Source organism: Zalophus californianus, chromosome 14 (genome assembly GCF_009762305.2).
Source record: "Zalophus californianus isolate mZalCal1 chromosome 14, mZalCal1.pri.v2, whole genome shotgun sequence".
Taxonomy (NCBI): Eukaryota; Metazoa; Chordata; class Mammalia; order Carnivora; family Otariidae; genus Zalophus; species Zalophus californianus.
The window spans coordinates 9267967-9286623 of record NC_045608.1 but is presented as its reverse complement, the minus strand read 5'-3'; the positions used below and the strand labels follow the sequence as shown (position 1 = coordinate 9286623).

Below are 18657 nucleotides of genomic sequence, written 5' to 3'. Positions count from 1 at the left end.
GTATATCCATAGGACATGCAAATAATGATGTGTAAGGATATTTTTTGCAACATTATCCCTGATGGTGAAAAATTGGAAACATCCTGTCCATCAGTAGGGCATGGGTTAAATAGATTTATTGTACCTCCATTCAATTGAAACACTGTATTTCCACTAAAAAGAATGGCATTCTGATATGGAAAGATATTCAAGACTTATTAAAAGACCAAGCAAGTTACATAACAAGAAGATCCTATTTGAATTAAAAAGTAGATTGCTCTAACTGATCATGTTCTTAATGAATACATAGAGCGCATCTGGAATTATGCCCAAGAAGTTAATAGTGGTTAACTATTGTGGCAAGATGATAGAAATTGTTAATGTAAGATATTGATTGTACTTGAATTAAAGAAGACAAATACTTTGTCATTTTGAAAAATAAACTATTTTCTTCTAGTCTAATGGATGGGATCCCAATGATATGTTTCGATATAATGAAGAAAATTATGGTGTAGTGTCTACATACGATAGCAGTTTATCTTCATATACGTAAGTTTAAAAAATTGGCTTTTATTTTACTACATTTGTCTTTTTCATCAACTTATATTAGGATGTTGAATAAATTTTTCTGTTGGATTTTTTTGAAAATTTATTTTACTTTTTTTAAGAGAGAGGAAGGGGGCGGGGCCAGATTGAGAGGGAGAGAGGGAATCTTAAGCGGGCTCCATGCCCAGTGTGGAGCATGACATGGTGCTTGATCTCACAGCCCTAAGATCATGACCTGAACTAAAATCAAGAGTTGGAAGCTTAACTGACTGAGCCACCCAGGTGCTCCCTGTCAGATTTTAAGTTAAACAGTTACATGAAAGAATTGATTCTGTTACTACTTAAGCTGATAGATTCTCATTAAAACAGGGAATAAATGTAGTTTAGTTTACCTGTATTCTAATTTTATGCTCTAGATAAATTTTGTTTTTGTTTTAAGTTGTAAAAGCTCTTAAGTTTGCAAGTGTAGATGTTATGGGAGAAAGTCAATTTAACCAGTTTTGGAAATGTTACATTCCTCTACGGAAAAGTGAAACAAAAAAATTTCTAATTTTGATTTATACATGAGCAGATCACTGTAACTCTTTTATATTTTTATCAGTCTTTCAAACTCTAAACTCTCTTAATAGTTGATTGGGACAGATATATAAACTGTGACTTTAAAAATACTCACTTTGCTTTTTTTTTTTTTTCCCCTCATGTCAGGGTACCCTTAGAAAGGGATAACTCAGAAGAATTTTTAAAACGAGAAGCAAGGGCAAACCAGTTAGCAGAAGAAATTGAATCAAGTGCCCAGTACAAAGCCCGGGTGGCCCTGGAAAATGATGATAGGAGTGAAGAAGAAAAATACACAGCCGTTCAGAGAAATTCCAGTGAACGTGAGGGCCACAGCATAAACACTAGGTATTTAAAGGAAATCATGATGCAGTATTTTGGATACACAACTCAAGGTCTGTGTGAGAAGGTGTATTATTATTATTATATTTCATCTTCCTTTAATGTAGCTTAGGTAGAGAATGCAAGTGGAATTGGTTTAAGATTCATTTAAAGAAAAGATTATAGTAATTTTGGAAAATATTTTTTGAGCATCAGCTCTGTGAAGCCAAGCGTTGGAAGTACAGTGATGAGCAAGCCAAGGTGTGGAAGAGCTACTTAAAGAAAAGCGATCAGATGGGGGGATGGTGCACAGAACATAATAGCAGTTCACTAGGATTTGCTAGATTAGAGGTGTGTCCAGAGTGAGAAAGAACTAGGATGTAACCAGTGGGGTCAGAGAAAGCCTCACAGAGGAGGTGACATTTTGTGATAGGATAGTAGCACTGTCTGCTGCCCGAAGAGAAGTAAGAAGGAGGCATTCCTTGCATGATGAAAACACATGTGAAAGAACCTGGCCAACCAGGGGTGAGGCTGGTTGTTTCATATGTCTGGAATACAGGGTGATGTTGAGGGTGCAGTGGTGGTAGCTGAAAGGAATTGAGGTAGTGAAGGGTTTGTGTCCTGTTAAAGAGCACCCTGTAGGCAGGGGATGGTGTGAACGAACTCTGGGACATTTGAGAATTGGCTGAAACATGGAGACCAGTTAGTGTATTGAAATTGTTCAAGTGTGAGAACTTGGTAACCATCTAGGCCAGGGCTTGTGAGAGAAAGGTTTGAAAAGCCATGGGTGAGCCTGAGGTTTATTTGATAACTAAGTTGATTGCTATTTGTACTGGTAATGGAGATAGAAAACATAGAGCAAATTTGAGGCGAGATAAGAGTGAGCCCTTTGTTAAATTTATTGCATTTGAGGGGCTTGCAGGTCTTTCATTCATTTATTCATAAACATGTTGAGAAACATCTACTACATACCTGGTAGGGTAAGATATAAATTCTTTCTTAAAGAAGCAGCTTATAGTCTGATGATTTGAATTAAAGTGTTGTTCCGTGGGAGCTGTTGAGACTGTGGGACTGGCAGTGTGGATTTAGGATTTGTCAGCATTGCTGATGTTGAATGAAAAAAACCAATGAATAGCCACAAAGAGAAGAAATCCAAGAGAAAACAAAGTAGAGAAAGCCAAGGACAAAGAAAGTTTTAGGAAGTCAGACCATATTTGATAGACTCAGCCATTTAGAGGTGAAGTAGGATGAGAACGAACACAAATCTGTTAAACTTTTTGCTTAGGAGGAGAATCTGAGAGAGAGAGGAAAGGCCAGAGGCTAGACCTCAGGGTAACATGGAAGAATTAGGGGTATTTGGGAGTGAGACATTTTGTTTTAGTGTTTAACCTTTTTATAACAAGCATTCACTTCTGCCTCAATTTTGGATTTGTTTCATTGGCCTGGTATCTGTTAGGATAAAATGATTTAGAGGATCTCTCATTTTCAGGGAAAATAAATATATTCCTCCTGGACAAAGAAATAGAGAAGTCATATCCTGGGGAAGTGGGAGACAGAATTCACCGCGTATGGGCCAGCCTGGATCGGGCTCCATGCCATCAAGATCCACCTCTCACACTTCAGATTTCAACCCGAATTCTGGTTCAGACCAAAGAGTAGTTAATGGAGGCAAGTATTTTGACCAAATTTGTCAATGTCCTCAATCAAATATATAGTTTTCTGAATATTTAAGTTTAACGTAATTGGTAAGAGCATGCACACCTTCAGTGATTTCTGTGGAGTAGTTTTTACTTCAAAATTATTTAAAATTTTGCCTTTGTGGATATCAAATTAGTAAAATTACTGTAAGTCATTGATACATGGTATTTAGTGTGATGAAATACTCACGTATTAAGTGTTAAATTTAACCAAAGAGAATTCACTTGGCCAAAAAATACTCCACATATAAAGAAATTGGAAACTTTGGGTAGGTTCTCCAATTTTAAAAACACTGGATGATAAAACTACTTAAACATAGTTAATATGGAAAATCCTAGTCTGTGTGAGACAGCGGTTAATATAGATTAATTTTCATTAACTGTGTGCACATTTATATTCTGCTTACTTCAAGAAAGGATTTGAGGTAACTTGCTATACTAGACATGACCAAGAGTCATGTGAAGAAGATGAAGAAAGAAATGTGCTTAAAAAACAATAAAAACAACTCTTAGTTGAAGGGTGGATATTGCAGTTTAGCGTAAGTACAGTGAAAGAGACTTGCATCTTTAGTAGGAAGATACTTTTCTGCTCTACCTCTAAATCTAAGATTGAGTATATCTCATAGGTCACGGATCTTTTATGTGAGTCAGGAATACTGGACAGCAGTACTATAGGCAATATGGAAATAGCCGTACTGTGTTCCCTAACCTAGGGAACAAAGTGGACATTCAGTTTAAGATATTTAGGTTGAGAAAGTTAGAAAAGGAGAGAACATTAAGTTTCCAATTTCAGTTGTTTCTGTTGAGTCTTTCTCCAGAATTCCTCTCCAAATGAACACTCTTGAGTATTTTCTGTACTTAGTATTGTGGGTGACATTTCTTTGCTCACTGGGTAAAGAATTTTAGTTCATGAACAGAATTTTCAAGTAAAAAACCTGAAGGGGGCTGGGAAATGTATGATACTCAAGTGTGTGGAACCCTATGGAGAGGAGACCTGGACTGTTTCCTAAGATTAAGGTAAGTGATACGTAATGTTACACATTAGCTATATCTTGACCTGTGCATATCCATCAGTGTCAATTTATTTGGTGATGACTGCTCTATAGTTGGCATTGTTTATTAAGCAGTCACTTAAATAAGTGTTTAACTGTGTAAATTATTTAGCAGGTCCCCCCTCTTTTTCTAATTTGATAACATTAAAATGTTTTTTGAAAAGGCAATGAATATTAACCTTTGTCACTCCTGTGACTCTAAAAAATAGAAATAATGTTTTATTTCTACTAAATGGACTTGCTTAATCAGATTTCAAACTAAATTTTACCTTCAAGTACAAACTAGATGAAAATCACAGATGGTTATATAAAAACCAGCATTTTTAATGGGATATAATAGCTGCTGCTTATTTTCATGTTTCAAAAGCTAAAACTAATATAGTAAGTAATCTTATTCCTGAGTTTTGTGATTTATTGTGTGAAATTACCTAGTTTATGCTATACTCCTTTTAATAATTGGTTATTGAGAAACAGTAACAGAAGCAGGATTAATAGGCAAAGTCTTAACTGTCTTCTTCAATAGTATGTGTAGATCCTAATTAACCCTTTGGGAACGTTTGTTCATTTAAACAGACTTAATTTTAAGGAGGTTAAAGTAAAATGTGAATTTATGTCAGTTAAGTTGTGCTAAAACTTATCACAAATCAAATGACTGTCCTCAAAGGGTTAAAATGTACAAGAAATCATTTTTGTCATTTTACTTTTTTTTCTGTTTACTTTTTTCCCTCATTTTTTTCTTTAGTTTTTATACTTTCCTTCATATCATTTGTTCTGTCAGGTGTTCCCTGGCCATCGCCTTGCCCATCTCCTTCCTCTCGCCCACCTTCTCGCTACCAGTCAGGTCCCAACTCTCTTCCACCTCGGGCAGCCACCCCTACACGGCCGCCCTCCAGGCCCCCCTCGCGGCCATCCAGACCCCCGTCTCACCCCTCTGCTCATGGTTCTCCAGCTCCTGTCTCTACTATGCCTAAACGCATGTCTTCAGAAGGTACAATACCACAATTTGTTCATGTTTTTGTTTGTCTTTGTTTAACTCCTATGTGAGTTTATAATTACAAAATAGTTTCCTCTTCATTATTTAATAACCTATAATTTCCGTGTTTTAACTTTAGTTTATTAAAACTATTTCTATTAACCTTTTGTTCATTAGAGAGAAATTTGATAAATGCTGTGTGAAGCTATGAACTATCCTGGATTTTAAGGATGGGGGTTTATCTCTGCCTGGTGATAATGATGCTCCTTTACAGCCCCAGAAGGTCTGCCCCAGGTTTTTGTCCCTCTCAATATACCGTATAAACAGTGGTTAATGAGAAACAATGAACTTTCTTCACCCAGTATTGGACTTACTGTAGAACCTATCATTTTATAGCTCCTTGGCCAAGGTACTAGTGAACCTACCTGTTGGCCAAAGGCAGTAATGGTGATTTAGGGGTCCTTTTTGAGAGGGACATTCCATGTAGCTGCCTTTGTGTCTGTACCTGCTCTTAGATTATAAAACTGAGATTGGTTTTATGTTTGGGGAATTTAAGAAAATTAGCTTTGTAATATTTTCTAGTGAAAGTCTAATCTGTAAGAAGTCCTTGATCTAAGATAAAATTTTTTTTTTTTAAAGATTTTATTTATTTACCCAACAGAGAGAGACACAGTGAGAAAAGGGAACACAAGCAGAGGGAGTGGGAGAGGGAGAAGTAGGTCCCCCGCCGAGCAGGGAGCCAGATGTGGGGCTCGATCCCAAGACCCTGGGATCATGACCTGAGTCGAAGGCAGACGCCTAACGACTGAGCCACCCAGGAGCCCCTAAGATAAAATATTCTTAATAAAAACCATTTGCCCTTGTCAAAAAAAAAAAAAAATCCTCTATTTTTCATGCAATGTTTGGTGCTAAATCCACTGTTGCTACCTATCGAATATATACTGTAGAAAGGTTACATTTTAATATAAATGCAGTGCATATGTTAAAAACCTATTTTCTGGATGTCAGGTACTTTTGATATTATTTCAGAGTATTTGTGTTAACGTGTTAATCTGATTTGTTCATTAAAATTGTAGTTGACAGAACTTACGCTGAGACTAATAAGAGTTTCCTGGCATAAAGTGCTTCCCTGGAGAAAACTATGTTGGCTACTTTTTTTTTTTTTTAAGATTTTTTTTTTATTTATTTGACAGACACAGCCAGAGATGGAACACAGGTGGGGGCGGGAGTGGGAGAGGGAGAAGCAGGCAGGGAGCCCGATGTGTGGGGCTCAATCCCAGGACCCTGGGATTATGACCTCAGCCGACTGAGCCACCCAGGCGCCCCTGCTGGCTACTTTTTAATAAACTGTTGCCATCCAGGCAGGAGGGAGGTCATAGGATCCTGACTAAAGTGGCTAAGCTTGAACAGCATGTTGCACTGATTTTCAAGGTGACTTCCTTGCTAGAAAGTGCTTGTAATGGTGGCCACTAAGTGAAAAGTTAAAATCTGTTGTGGTATTTGTTGTGGTGCATTGTTTGAGTAAAGCAGGACTCATTAGTGAGTATGAACGTCTTCACTATAGTAAGTTGTAGACTGCTTGTGGAGGGACTATTCATGTAGAAGTAGACCTTCTACATATTCAGAGCTGCTACATTATCCAATTTTTTTTAAACTAATTTAAATTAAAATGTCTTCCAGTCATGTAGTTAGGTGACACTGAAGCATTTTTCAAGTGTGAACTTCAAACATAGAACTATTAAATACAGTGGTTTTCTGTGTTTAATATGGGAGCGTACTTTGTATTTTATGTATTAACAAAAAGAATGAATTTTTTTTTTTCCAAGTTAGAGTTTGATTTCATTGAGCTATGCCAACCAGCTTTCTTGGTCTTTTTCTCTAAATAGGTATAAAAAATTTATATGATGTGCATATACCTAATTCTTAAATTATTTTTTTATATAAATCACCTCTCCAGTTGAAAACTATAATACATAACGTTAATATTTCTTTTTAATACTGTGTTCATGATTAAATTTCTACTGATGGTACAAATTTATTTGACATTCTTAAGATTTTGACAGGAAGGTGAGGGTGAGGATGAGTTTTGCTGAGTATTAGCACTGTCTGGCTTTTCTACTGAGAGCCATTCTGTCCACTGATTTCACCTGATTGTTTTGTTCAAATGCAGAGTAGACTTCTTTAGAAATAGAAGTCACTAATGGGGTGACAGAATTAATGATCTAGAATCTTTGACCATTCATATACTGCAAATTTATTCTTCAAATGCCAGTTATTTTAGTCTTTCAGGTCATGCCTTTCAGCTCATAGCCTGTTCAGTCTGAGAAACTGCTTACACATGAAGACTGTTTTAAGGCATGGGTTGTAAAATTTATTGTCATGTTTCAGTAGTATAAAAGTACATAGGGATTAATAGTCTTTTTGTTTCAAAATCTTTTTTTCTAATTTTAGAAAGTTTGAGGGAAAAAGCTAAAAGTATGTGGTAAAATAAGACTTATCCTATCATGTAACTGTAATTTCTATTAATATTTTATTATGTTTAAATGCCCATAAGTAATGGATATAGATTAAATCAATAAAAATCTTTGGAGAGTTACAATATGTTTGATTTCTTAACACCAACTTCATCCCTCCTTTAAAAAAACAGGGAAATAATATAAAATTTATTTATAAAACCTTGTGGCATTCCACAAAATAATTCTGAAAGAATATGGCCCAAAATACGGTTTTTTGGTTTTGTTCTTTCTTTTATAACCAAGAAGAAACTAGAGAGAGAGCAACAGAGAGAGTGAGTGTGTGTGTGTATGTATGTATGTATGTGTGAATAGGGTTTATGTATTTAGCAGAAAAGTTGTACTGATGGACGTTGTAGCATTTATGTGATGTTCACTCTTCCTTTCTTAGGGCCTCCAAGGATGTCCCCAAAGGCCCAGCGACACCCTCGAAATCACAGAGTTTCTGCTGGGAGGGGTTCCATTTCCAGTGGCCTAGAATTTGTGTCCCATACCCCACCAAGTGAAGCAGCTGCTCCTCCAGCAGCAAGAACTAGTCCTGCGGGGGGCACATGGTCATCAGTGGTCAGCGGGGGTAGGTAACATTTGGCTTGGATCATAATGACAGTGTTCATTTTGTAACTCTGCTGCATGTGAAAAGGGCTGAGCTTAAGCTCTGTTTGAAGAATAATAAGTGTATATCTTAAAATTAGCGGAGTAACCAGGAATTGGGAAAGCTGTATTTTTATTCTGGCTTCCACCACATACTCAACGTATGTTAGAGCAAACCATGTGATTATTCTGAATTTCAGTTTTCTCAATGGATTAGAGTAATTTTTGCTGTTCTACTTTATGGACTTGTGATAAGATGCATATGAGGTTCATAAGTTAGGAATATACTTCATAGTTTTATAAAGTACCACTCAAATACAAAACAAATACAGTATGTAACATCATTTTGACAGACTGTATTTCCTGTCTTCTTAGCAATTTTGTTTGTGGATTCATTCCACAAACGTTTATTTGGGGCTTACAGTGCTGTGTATTTCTGTAGCATCTGTATATGGCACTAATTCCTGATTGTATTTTCCTTATAAGGAATATAAAAAACATACATGACGGACCCAAGTTTTATCTGTGATTAGCCCAAGGAATGTGCTGATAGCAGCTATAAAAATATAAAATACATAAAAAGACTAACTGTAAGCTTAGTCCAAAACTGCTTTTGCTATTTAATGTTTTGCTTCCATGATAACTGGAGAGTTAGAACATGCAGTGATTGTGGTTTTTTATTCATAATCTGTCTTAATCAGCACATAGATTTTTAAGAGGGAAAAGATATTTAACCTTAAAAATATACCCAACTCTATTAAATTTAGTCGATATACATTGCTTAGCATCATGAATGTATAATTTTATGGTAAATTCCTTTGTATGTTCTGTTTGGTCCTCCAGGAAGACCAAAGGAAATTAGATATTAGAAATTAGATATTAGGTATTGGAAATAATTCACTTAGCAAGAAAATAGAATTTCTAAAAATCTTTATTTCTTCAGTTGTACCATTCATCATTTGACATTACTCAGAGAATCTGGAAGTGAATTTTGAGAGTAACAACATAATTATAGAAGTGAAACAATAAAAACTTATTAGAAATACATACAGAATGGTGTTATAGTTTCACTTTTTTATACTAATTATAAAAATGACAGTTGTTGGATAGTTTCCTTCCATGATCCTATGACTTAAAAAAGTAAAAGAACCACTAAATTGAAGCAAAAGAACCATTTTCTCTAAACCTTTGAATCTGAGTTCTACAAATAGGTTTAATGGACTAAGAAACCTATTAGTTGTTTACTTGAGGGCAGGTGGAACAGGAACCCTGGTGGATTATCTTCTGCTTTTGGCTAAATTGGTTCTCCGATTTTCTTAGTTATTGTAAAGTGCCTCTTGAGGTGGCTAGAAAGAACATACAGGATTGGCTGCAAGCTGCCAAACAGTGTTTGAGTTTATTATTTGAAGGAGGAACAGATAAGCCTGTTTCTTTGGGATCTACCACCCCACTATTAAAGAAACATCTCACTTCTTAGTGGAGAATGTTGCTGTCTTCATCTTAAAAAGTGGGGTTAATCCTGTCTTAAAATCCAGTTTCTAATTTCATTTAAAGGTACTGCCTTTTAGAATTAATCTGTTTAGTTACAAAGAAAAACTACAGCTGTACTTAGATATTAGTAATTATTGTCATTTTTCAGGTATTTGTGTTTTCAGTCACCACCACTATTCAAGACTTTTGAAAAGAAAACAGGGTGATGGGATAAAGAATAATTGGGATGGTGGTTGACTAGGACTATTTTACCTAAATTTTCTAAGAAGCCTCTTTGAGGAAGTGACATTTGAGCTGAGAATGTAATGGATAATTTTTCTCTTTCTTGTAGTTCCAAGATTATCCCCTAAAACTCACAGACCCAGGTCTCCCAGACAGAACAGTATTGGAAATACTCCTGGTGGACCAGTTCTTGCTTCTCCTCAGGCCGGTATTATTCCAGCTGAAGCTGTTGCTATGCCTGTTCCAGCTGCATCTCCTACGCCTGCCAGTCCTGCATCCAACAGAGCTGTTACCCCATCTATTGAGGGTATGTAAGAGAGGGCTTCCAGCTCCATGTCATTTGTGAAATTGAATGACAAATGCTATGTTTATTCATAGTTATGTATTTGAGTATATACTTAAAATTTTATGTAAATGAAGTTGTTTAATACTACTAATTTCATATATGCTATTCTTGAATGTTTGTTGTTATGAGGGTTAACATTCCTAGGTAGTAAATATCAATATAAATAAAGTTGTTGGTGTTTCATTTATCTGCAAAGGAGAAAGCTTCTGGTTGAATGGAATTTTTTTTTCCAAAAACCATAGGAAATAAAAATTGTTGACTACTTTCCCATTTTACTTTATTATTATTTTTTTAAATATGTATTTTTTTTTAGCTAAGGATTCCAGGCTTCAAGATCAGAGGCAGAACTCTCCTGCAGGAAATAAAGAAAATATGAAGCCCAGTGAGACATCACCTAGCTTCTCAAAGACTGAAAATAAAGGTTAGAGTGTTAAAAAGTCTTTCAGTATAATTGTGGAAATAGGAAGGAGATGTCTAAACTCATGCCCAGTACAGATTGTTTTTGGTCAATACTTTTTCTTAGGATTGTGCACTTTTAAATGCATAATTTGACAGATGTCAAAATCTGTAATTAATATATTGAATAAAAGCTTATTTTCGTTTTAAGTTAATTTTAAGTTAAAGATTTACAATAAGTTGATATTTAACAGTTTGTAATTTTATAGGTATATCACCAATTGTTTCTGAACATAGAAAGCAAATTGATGACTTAAAGAAGTTTAAGAATGATTTTAGGGTAAGTGTTGTTATTGATTGAATTAGAATTTTAAAAATGAATGTTAAACATTAAGAATTTTTATATCCTTCATTTACAAAAATGCATTATATGCATACCCAGAAACATTGAACCACGTCTGTAGAAAGCTAAGCATTCTTAAAGTTGTCTCTGTGCTTTTAAATTACTTATTTATTTTATTTCCCTTTTTTAGAGAGAGAGCTTGGGGGGTGGAGGGAATAAAGGGAGGAGAGAGAGACTCTCGAGCCAACTCTGGGCTGAGCGCAGAACCTGACACAGGGCTCGATCTCACCACCCTGAGATCAGGACCTGAGCCGAACCGAGAGTCAGTTGCTGTACCGGCTGAGCCGCCCAGGTGCCCCTGCCTGTGCTTTTAAGTAGGTAACTAAAATCAGGAGCTTTGAGAACTGTACAGATAACAAATGAAAGAGAATATAATTTTGACATTCAAAGCCAATCATAACATGTTATTATTTGATGCTTATTTGATTACTGTATTCAGTGAAGAGTAGAGCGAAGCCGGGGCATTAATTATCCTGATGGGGCTAGTGGAAGATGTAATGGACCCTGGTGTTCTGAGGTAGTTGCAGATTTACCCTTTGTTCACAAACGTATTGTGGTAGAAATTGGTCTTTAATACCATTTCTCTGCCTTAAGTAAGACTTGCTGAATGTACTCTGATCTCTTGGATGAACATTGCATTCTTTCACAGTGTTTAATACACTTTGTATATCAAGTAATTTTGGGACCACTCAAGAAGTCATCCTGAAACTTAGTTTCTTAGAGGAGAAGATCGGATTATCAGCCTTTGGAAAAAACAACTGACTTAAGAGATGAATCAGTCAAAGGCAAAAGGCAGCCTTTTCCTAGTCTGTGTTAGCTTCCTAAAAATTAATAATTTTTTGCTGATATCTTCATATTTATTAGCACCATTCAAAATATTACATATCATATTTTATCACAGTTGTATCTATTCAGCTTTAATGCTGTTAGTGGTTGTGAATTTAAATTTTAATTTTTTAAGCCATAGCTAATCCATGGACATGATACGGAGAATTATTTTTATTTTTTTTAAAGATTTTATTTATTTGACAGAGAGAGAGACACACAGCAAGAGAGGGAACACAAGCAGGGGGAGTGGGAGAGGGAGAAGCAGGCTTCCCGCTAAACAAGGAGCCCAGTGTGGGGCTCAATCCCAGGACCCTGGGATCATGAACTGAGCCGAAGGCAGACACTTAACGACTGAGCCACCCAGGCGCCCCGATTACGGAGAATTATGACTGAATGCCCAGATATCAAGCTTAACATGTCATGCACTCCAACACAGTTGAAGCCCTCTTGTGTACTTGGTCTCCTCAGCTGCATCCACCTGCCAGAGGGAAGGACTTTTTTCCTGTGCAGTTCTTTACATTGCGTCTGAATAGATTCCTAAGGAATAGGTGATATTATTTTGCATAATCTTCCATTTGATGTAAATGAGCTTATGCTATAGGTATTGCCTATTTCCTTTTATTCTCTCAGCATTATTTTTTACAGTCAAGCATTCAGTCCTTACTTACATTGAATTTATTATGAAGGAAAGAAAAATTTTTATTTAGAAGCATATGAGTAGTAGTTTTCTTGTAACAGTCTTATTGACATATAATTTACATGTCATACATTTTAGCCATACAGAGTGTACAATTCAGTGGCTTTTAGTATATTCACAGAATTGTACAGTCATTATCACAGTCAATTTTAGAACATTTTCTTCACCCCCAAAAGAAACCCCATACTCCTTAGCAGTCACTCCTCTTTTGCTTTCAAACACCTCCCCCTCACCCTTTTCCCTAGTTCTTAAACAGTCTGCTTTCTTTATATACAGTTGCCTATTCTGGACATTTCATATGAATGGAATCCTCATATGAGGCCTTTTGTGTCTGGCTTCTTTCACTTAGCATAATGTTTTCAGAGTTCATCCATGTTGGAGCATCTATCATTACTTTTTTTTTTTTTTAAGATTATTTGAGAGCATGAGAGTGTGTGTGCAAGCAGGGGGCGAGGGGCAGAGGGAGAGGGAGGGAGAATCTCAGGCAGACTCCCTGCTGAGCAGGGAGCCCATTGTGGGACTTGATCCCACAACCCTGAGATCAGAACTTGAGCTGAAACCAAGAGTTGGTCACCTAACCCAACTGCACCACCCAGGTGCCCCAGTACTTCATTGCTTTTTAATAATATTCCATTGTATGAATAGACCACATTTTATTTATCCATCAGTTGATGTCTCTTTGAGTTACTCACACTTTTTGACTATTATGAATAATGCTATGAATATTAGTGTAGTTTTTGTTGTGGACATATATATTCATTTCTCTTGGGTGTATATATGTAAGAGTAGAATTTCTGGGTCCTGTGGTAACTCTGTCTTTAACGTTTTGAGGAAAATTTCCAGACTGTTTGCCAAAGCAACTTCAGTATTATATATTTCTACCACCAGCATTTAAGGATTTCTGTTTCTCCACATCCTTACCAACACTTGTTATTGTCTTTTTTTATTATAGGCATCCTTGTGGTATCTCATTGTGGTTTTGATTTGCATTTCTCTGTTGGCTAACGATGTTGGGCATCTTTTTATGTGTTCATTAGCCATTTGTAAATCTTTTTTAGAGAAATGTCTGTTCAGATCCTTTGCCCATTTTAAAATCTGAGTTGTCTTACTGACTTTATTCTGTGTACAAGTGTCACATGTGATAACATGGTTTGCAGTTTTTTTTCTACCATTCTATCGGTTGTCTTTTCACTTTCTGGATGTTGGCCCTTAAAGGACAAAAATTTTTTATTTTATTAAAGTCCACTTTATCTCTTTTTTGTTGCTTGTGCTTTTGGTGTCATATTTCAGAAACCATTGCTTAATCCATAGTCATAAAGATTTACTCTTATTTTCCTCTAAGAGTTTTCATTTAGGGCTATGATCCATTTTGAGTAATTGTTTTATATAGTGTGAGGGTAGATTTATTCTTTCGCTTGTTGCTCTTACTGTCCCAGCACCTTCTCTTTAAAAGATACTGAATTGGGGGCGCCTGGGTGGCTCAGTTGGTTGGTTGTCAGGTTCTTGGTTTTGGTTCGGATTGTGATCTCTGCGTCATAGGATTGAGCCCTGTGTCGGGCTCTGCACTCAGCGTGGAGTCTACTTGGGATTCTATCTCTGTCCTTCCCCCAGCTTGTGCTTGCACTCTCTCTCTCTCTCTTTCTCTCTAAAATAAGTAAATAAAATCTTAAAAAAAAAAAAGATACTGAATTGAATAATCTTTGCACTCTTGTGGAAACTCCATTACTGGACTCTGAATTTTCCTCCATACATCTGTATGTCTCTTCTTACGTCAGCAACACACTATCTCAATTAGAATTAGTGTTTTTGTTTTGTTTTTTAAGGTGGGGGGAGGGGCAGAGGGAGGGGAGAGAGAGAGAGAGTCTTAAGCAGGTTCCATGCAGAGTGTGGATCCCAACACAGGGCTCAGTCTCACAACCCTGAAATCATGACCTGAGCTGAAATCAAAAGTCGGGCGCTTAACTGACTGAGCCACCCAGGTGCCAATAGAGTTAGTGTATTTTTAAAAAGCCTCATAACTTCATTTAGTAGAAAACATTTTGGTTCTCATATTATCAGTTCACAACTTTCTGTAAATCTTCTTTAACACTTGACTCTTAAAGTCCAAGTGCTTGTAGGATTAGAACTCTACCTCTTTAGGAATTCTAATCTTACTACTATTGGGAGCCTGAATAATTGAATGTATTATTAAGTCTCCTACAAGTAACTTTCTGGTCCATAAGTGAGTACTGGAAAGCAAGGAAATGGTATTAAAAAATGTTTGAGGGTGAGCTTTATACTTCACTGAAGGTAAAATAATGTTAGTAGTTTACATATACTGAATATTTCCTGTGTACCCTATACTGTCCTAAGTGCTTATGTGATAAATCTTTTTATTGTCCTAACATCCCTCTGAAGCAGGCTCTATTATTATTTCCAGTGTGTATATTAGGAAACTGAGGTAAAGACAAATAATTTGCCGAGAATCACATGGCTAGTAGAAGGCCTGGCCATCTGTGTGTTTAGGTTTTTAGTACTGTTTTGCATAGTACCTAATGCATAGGCTATACTGCCACTGTTGAGTGAATGAATCCTCAGAGCCATCCTCATGATACGCATATGGCCTTAAACTATGGTGATTCACAGAGATCTCTGGTCTTTCATTGAGACAGAGATAGGAGTACTCTGTGGTTATATCTTTTTATTTTCCTTGACAGCCATCTGCAGGATCTAATACAGCTATGTGCACATTGCTGATAGTTTTATTTGTATAAGAATTGCTAGTAATTTGATCTGTTACAGATTAACAGTATGGGGTTTGGAGGTAAGTAGACTGCCTGGTTTGAATCTTCCCTTTACAAATACCATATGTATAACATTGAAGTATGTTACGTACTTCTCCCAAGCTGAAATGGGATTATTGTAGAACCACTTTCAGTGTTCTTATGAGAATTAAGTGAGATACTACTATAAAGTGTTTAATATAGTACACGACACATATAGTGTGTATTCAATAAATATTCTTATTACCAAAAAACAACATACCCCAGTTTTTTACTGACAATCAGTATTTTCTTGTTCTGTAAGTCACATAAGAATTTCAGTTTTCCCATTAAATGTCCATACTACCCAAAGCAACCTAGAGATTCAGTGTAGTCCCTATCAAAATTGCAATGGCTTTTTTCACAGAAAGAGAACCAACAATCCTAAAAAGTTTGTGTTAACTACAGTAGCCTTCAAATAGTCAAAGCTATCTTGAGAAAGAAGAGGAAATCTGGGAGGCATCATGCTCCCTGATTTCAAACTATATATAAAGCTGCAGTAATAAAGTATGTTCTTGGCATAAAAACAGACACATAGGTCAATTATACAAAATAGAGAGCCCAGAAATAAACCCATGCACATATAGTCAATTAATTTACAACAAAGGAGCCAAGAATGTAGAATGGGCAAGGGAGGGGCGCCTGAGTGGCTCAGTCGATTAAGCATCCGACTCTTGATTTCATCTCAGGTCATGATCCTTGGGGTCCTGGGATCGAGCCCCACGTTGGGCTCCACACTCAGCATGGAGTCTGCTTCTCCTGCTCCTCTCCCCACTTGTGCACTCTCTCGCTCTCTCTCAAATAAAATCTTAAGAAAAAAAGAAGAATGGGGGAAGGGACAGTCTCATCATTAAATGGTGTTGGGAAAACTGGAAACCACATTTAAAAGAATAAAGCTGGGGCATCTAGGTGGCTCAGTTGGTTAAGCATCTGACTCTTGATTCCAGCTCAGGTCATGATCTCAAGGTCAGGAGATAGAGCACTGCATCAGCTCCACACTCAGTGCAGAGTCTGTTTGGGATTCTCTCTCTCCCTCTCCCTCTGCCCCTTCCCCCACTCACGTGTGCCCTCTCTCTCCTTCTCTCTCTAAAATCAATTAAAAAAAAAGAATGAAACTGGACCATCTTACACTCTACATAAAAATTAACTCAAAATGGAATAAAGACTTGAATAAAAACTCCTAGAAGGAAACATAGGCAGTAAGCTCCTTGACGTTGGCAGTGATTGGCAGTGATTTTTTTTTTTTTATTTAACATCAAAAGCAAAAGTAACAAGAGCAAAAATAATGCACAGCAAAGGAAACCAACAAAATGAAAAGGAACCTACTGCATGGAGGTAATATTTGCAAATCACATAACTGATAAGGAGTTAATATCCAACATACATAAAGAACTCCTACAGCTCAGTAGCAAAAAAAAAAAGAGGAAAAAGAAAAAATGGCCAAGGATGTAAATAAACACTTTTCTAAGAAGATATACAGATGGCCAACAGGTCCATGAACAGGTGCTCCCCACTAATCACCAGGGAAATGCAAATCAAAACCACAATGAGATACCGCCCATGCCTTTAGAATGGCTATTACCAAAAAATTAAGAAAATAACAAGTGCTGGGCAAGGTGTGCACTTTTGACAGAAACATAAATTGGCATAGCTGCTAAGGAAAACAATATAGAGGTTCCTCAAAAATAAAAAAATTAAAAATAGAACTACCATATGATCTAGCAATTCCATTTCTGGGTATTTATACAAAGGAAATGAAAATACTAACTCAAAAAGATAGCTGCAATGAACCCCCATGTTCATTGCAGCATTATTTACAATAGCCAAGACACGGAAGCAACCTAGGTGTCCATTGATGGATGAATGGATAAAGAAAATTGTGCATGTGTGTATATATGTATATACAAATGCACACACGTATATGTATCATAGATACAGATGTGCACATGTGTGTGCTCACACACACATATATAAGGGAATATTGAGGCATAAAAAGGAGGTCCTGTCATTTGCGACAACATGGTTGGACTTTGTGGGCATCATGCTAAGTGGAATAAGTCAGACAAAGATAATTGCATAATCTCGCTTATGTGTGAAACCTTAAAAAAGAAAAAAAAACCTTCAGATACAGATTGTTGGTTACCACAGGCAGCGGGCAGTAAAATGTGTGAATGGCATCAAAAGATACAAACTTCTATTTATAAAATAAGTCATGAGGGTGTAATGTTCAGCATGGTGACTATAGTCAGTAATACTGTATTGTAATATTTGAAAGTTGCTAAAAGAATTGATCCTAAGGGGGCGCCTGGGTGGCTCAGTCGTTAAGCCTCTGCCTTTGGCTCAGTTCATGATCCCGGGGTCCTGGATCGAGGCCCGCTTAGGTTTACTTAGTATACTGCAGATAGGAAATGTAGCTGAATGCTGAATAGCATGAACTGTGCCTTAGTTTATCCATTTGCAAGGTGGTGATAAAAGTATCTCCATCACATAGGTCTGTTGTAGCAAATAAATGAATGAGTTTGTAAATCATTAGAACAGTGTCCAAACCATATATTCCATTATATGAGTAAGATAAAAAAAAAGTCTCATTTTTGCCTAATTCAAAGACTTACTGTAAATACTCAAGAAATCTTATGCAGTATACAGTTGGTCTGTTATGTAGGTAGCTTCTACTAAAGATTTATCTGAACAAATGCTGGCTTAAATATTAAATGCCTATATTGTGACTAAAGTTGCCACTGGGTCCAAATAAATGATCCTATCACCTATTGCCATGAGCTGCTTGTGGATTCTATAATTATTTTGGTGATGTAGTGAAGCTTGAGATGCCCCCAAGATGCCAGCATGCCAAGGGCCTGAGTAGTGAGACTGACATTTGTTTGCCCATCCTGAGGCTGGGGAGAGAGTTTGTTTCTGTCCAACCCTTGCAGTCCGTTCTTGCTGCCTGGGGCTGCTGCTGTATTCTCATGGCCTCTTCGGCTGCTTCTACTTGGTGCCTTTTTCCTTCTCTTCTTCTTGTCATTTCCTTCAGCTGCTTGTTTTTTCTTTCTTTGGAGTATGGCATCTTCATTCATCTTCAGACAGTAGTAGCATTGATTTCTTCTAGCCTATAAACTTAAAAACCTCAGCACCTACTTCACGAACATCTTTGTCTTCTACTCTTCTTCATGGTACTTGTGTTTTGTACTTTCCTTCTTTAGTAAGGTTAGAAGGTCTAATTGAGCAACCTGTCTAGTCCAGTGTCCC

At 36.7% G+C, this 18657-nt stretch overlaps 1 protein-coding gene across 12 annotated transcripts in view; it reads left to right on the top strand.

Annotated features, from left to right (window-relative positions):
* The window catches only part of ATXN2 (ataxin 2), a 136321-nt gene that overhangs the window by 63886 nt on the left and 53778 nt on the right, over positions 1-18657 (top strand). For 7 of the 12 annotated variants that reach the window (XR_003516838.2, XR_003516839.2, XM_027575583.1 and 4 more), the window contains exons 7-14: positions 437-528; positions 1231-1428; positions 2891-3069; positions 4893-5138; positions 8028-8210; positions 10050-10247; positions 10600-10707; positions 10952-11022. Coding sequence is in view for 10 of the 12 variants with exons in the window: in XM_027575583.1 (XP_027431384.1) it covers positions 437-528; positions 1231-1428; positions 2891-3069; positions 4893-5138; positions 8028-8210; positions 10050-10247; positions 10600-10707; positions 10952-11022 (1275 nt within the window). In the remaining 2 variants the exon portion in view is untranslated. The remainder of the gene's footprint in view (positions 1-436; positions 529-1230; positions 1429-2890; positions 3070-4892; positions 5139-8027; positions 8211-10049; positions 10248-10599; positions 10708-10951; positions 11023-18657) is intronic. The other 5 variants (XM_027575580.2, XM_027575579.2, XM_027575586.2 and 2 more) reach the window with 2 other exon arrangements.